The following is a 3,400-nucleotide window of genomic DNA, read 5'->3' as shown; positions in this document are numbered from 1 at the left end:
TTTATCCTAATTACTAGCCAATCACAAAATTTTAAATCAATTATATCCAAAAATAATTATGGGATAATCACATTATTTAAATCAATTATTATCCTTTTGGAATATACTCATAATATCCTAACAAATCTTATCCAAAATTAACCACTTTAATTATGGATAATTACCAATTTAACAACTTTAAATATGGATAATATCAAATATAACAACTTTTGAATATTTGATTTTATCCTAAAATAAAATATTTTATCCAAATAAAACCAATTTTATCTTTTAAAAATAAAAGATCATATTTTCAAAATATTTTATCTTATCCAAAATAAAACTGATTTTATCCCAAAATAATTCATAATTATCTTGAAATAATTTTCAAAACAGTTTTTTTTTTTTTTTTTTTTTAAATCGTGTACCACCACACCGGCCACCGTGGTTGGACAACCACCTTGGACCGCCGCCCTCCCCTCCCTCCCTCTTGGACTGACACCAGGTCGGCAGCCGCCGTGGCTGCGCCACCCAGCCGCGGCTGCCGGCCTCAAAACTATTAATTTTTTTTTGTTTTTAATTTAATTAAAATAACATTTATTAAAATTAAATCAAATCAGTCCAAAAATTAAAATTAAATAAACATTCAATCTTAAAATTAGGGTTCATCATAAAATTAATCCCAATTTAATTTTAACTTTTAAAATTAAATCGATGATCATACACAAAACGTTTTTATGCATAAATCAATCCGATTAAAATTATGAGACATAAAACAAATCGAATTAAATCAAAATCAAGCACAAAAATCACATTTTATGCTAGGAATTTTCGAAATAATTCGATATTAGTTTAGGGTTTTCAAAAATCCGAAACTAGGGTTCTAGGATTCGAAATTTTCGAATGGTCTAGGGCTTAATTCGGTCCTCTTCATGGCTATTTTGAGCATAATTAAATCACATTTAATTAATTCCAAAAGTTTAATCACATTAAATATAACAATTGAACCATAATTAAATTATTCTCCCTCCTAATTGAATTAAAATTGTGGACTATCAAAGAATTATAGTCAATATGCGTAAATGCAATAGGCTAACTGATACCACTGTAGGGAATTATAGGTACTACGCAGCGGAAAAACATGAATCATATTCACACAGTACCTAATCCCAAGATCTAATGCATAACACATAAAGAACATATAATCGTACCTTTGAAGCGTGATTCCACATGCGATCGAGCAAGAACAATGGGAGATAAAGAACCCCAAGCGTGATTCCTCTACTTGGTCCACGGGCACAGATTAAGACCTCCACTAATGCTAGTTAGTTGCAATAGAACCCTTCAATTGACCTTCTATGGAGAAGTGCGAGCAACAAACCACCATGAACCACCACGAACCACCACACGCGCCACCAAGGTGGCCGGCCGTACGGACGAGGGGAGGAGAAAGAAAGCCGTGAGTTAGAGAGAGGAATTAGGGTCTTTTGGGATTGGTTGCCTTGATGTCAAAATTCATTGTGTGTGAATTATGACTCATTCATGCAACCCTAGGCATGGATCTTATTTATAGATCTCATCTCTAAATAAGAGCCCATGTCAAAAGCCCAAAACTTATTTCCAATCTCACTATGCTAGCCCACTCCATTTCATGATTAGTTAAATGCTCATGAGGCCCATTAATGGGCCTCTAACTTGCTTAACCCAATACCCTTGTGTGTGACCTCATAGGATCCATTCTAGCGGGCTTTGGACTATTTGACTAGTCCAAAGATCATCTCTCATAGTCTAGCAACAGATGATGACGCCCCAAGAGAACGAACTTATTATCTCCATAATAGTGATCCTTGATATATCTAGTAATTGCACTTATCGAAGACACAACTCCTTCAGGGCTTGCATTGGGACAAATCCATTCGAAAAGATGAAAATTGGACAGTGGTCTGAGTGAACAGCAGGGAGATGTTTTGTCATTTCTTGGTCAAATCTAGTTGCCCATAAATCATTGCATAAGGCCCTGTCAAGTCTCGCACTTCTCCTTGTAGTCTCGGTCAACCCTCTAGCCCACTTATGGGAGGCCCTTGTGATTTCGATTTCAGTCAAGTCCATATCATCAATCCAATTGTTGAACAAAGAAGAACTCCTAGTTGTCTCCCTACATGAGGTGTTAAGTTCAGATGGGAATCTTGTGTCGTTAAAATCACCTGCAATAAGCCATGGTTTATTGTGAGTTTGAGCAAAAGTTTTCAGTTCGTGCCAAAGTTCATGTCTTTTTGCAGGATCAGGGCTTGCGTAGACGGCTGTGAAGTACCACGGAGCAGCACCTGTACGAGTAATATCCATGGTTATATTTTGATTGTGTTTGTAGATTGGATCCACTGTGACAACATCCGGTCTCCAATACACCCATATACCTCCACTAAAGTCCATTGCGTCGACTCTAGTGTGACATGAATAACCAAGAATTGAGGAGATTTTTTCTGCTTGATTTCCACCCATATGGGTTTCAACCAAAACCAGTACATTCGTTTTATGAGATTGAACCAGATATTTGTGAGAGGTGATAATTAAAATTTCGATTTCCTGCGCCCTGTACATTCCATACAAGACAAGTGATAGGAAAGCTATCCGGAGCTAAATTTGGGTAACAATCAGACATATCTAGCGTAATAGGTGTCAGTGTATAATATAATAATTTGCTTATGTGGCACGACACTAGGCGGGAAATTAGAACGTCAAGTGTCGTTGTCTCGTGCGCTTACTAAAAGTTTAGCTTTATATATTAGTTATATGATATGATTTTTTATGAAATTGAAATTGGATCATAATCCCACTTTGTTTTCATGAAACTAAATAACTAATTGGTATATCACGTAGATACATAAAATTAGTATATTGTGTAAACTGTAAACACGCTAAATTATAGAGGGCCTAGGCCACTTTGTTAGTTTGTCGGTTTGCCCCTAGGGGCCTAAAAAGTTAGAAACGGTCATGCTTAAGAAAACGACAAGAAGTTATTAGTGTCTACTAGAAGTCTAGAATGCTCAACATTAGTGTTCGAAAATCCTAGCGTACAATTTAATAAGATTAATAGCTTAATTTGAAAAAGCAACCCATACGAAGAAGCAAATGGTTGTTTACGTTTTTGTTTGCGGAATGAGGTTGGTTTTGGTTCTTGTAAAAACTCTTAACTAATTTATATAAATCGTCTATTATGTTGGATGACTATTCAATAGCTACATAAAATTGTGGCCACTATATAAGTTTTAATTTAGACCCTTTGATTTTTGGGAGGAGATCTTATCCATTCATTTATTTGACTTTTTGTTTTTTAAAATTCAAGGCAAAAAACAATCTTTATCAAAAACTGATTTTAACCAAAAAAAAAAAAAAAACTACTTCTCCATTGACATAGTCACAT

The 3,400-nt window shown here is 35.1% G+C and overlaps 1 protein-coding gene across 1 annotated transcript; it reads right to left on the bottom strand.

The window, feature by feature from the left end:
- Positions 1-1,848: 1,848 nt before the first annotated feature.
- LOC145576256 (uncharacterized) lies at positions 1,849-2,478 on the bottom strand. The gene has a single exon (XM_081634044.1). It carries the CDS (start codon positions 2,476-2,478, stop codon positions 1,849-1,851), a length of 630 nt encoding a protein of 209 aa, XP_081490170.1.
- Between the last annotated feature and the right edge of the window lie 922 nt (positions 2,479-3,400).

The sequence above is a fragment of the Chenopodium album genome, chromosome 2 (assembly GCF_948465745.1).
Source record: "Chenopodium album chromosome 2, dcCheAlbu1.1, whole genome shotgun sequence".
Lineage (NCBI taxonomy): Eukaryota > Viridiplantae > Streptophyta > Magnoliopsida > Caryophyllales > Amaranthaceae > Chenopodium > Chenopodium album.
This window is presented reverse-complemented; position numbering and strand designations above follow the sequence as displayed.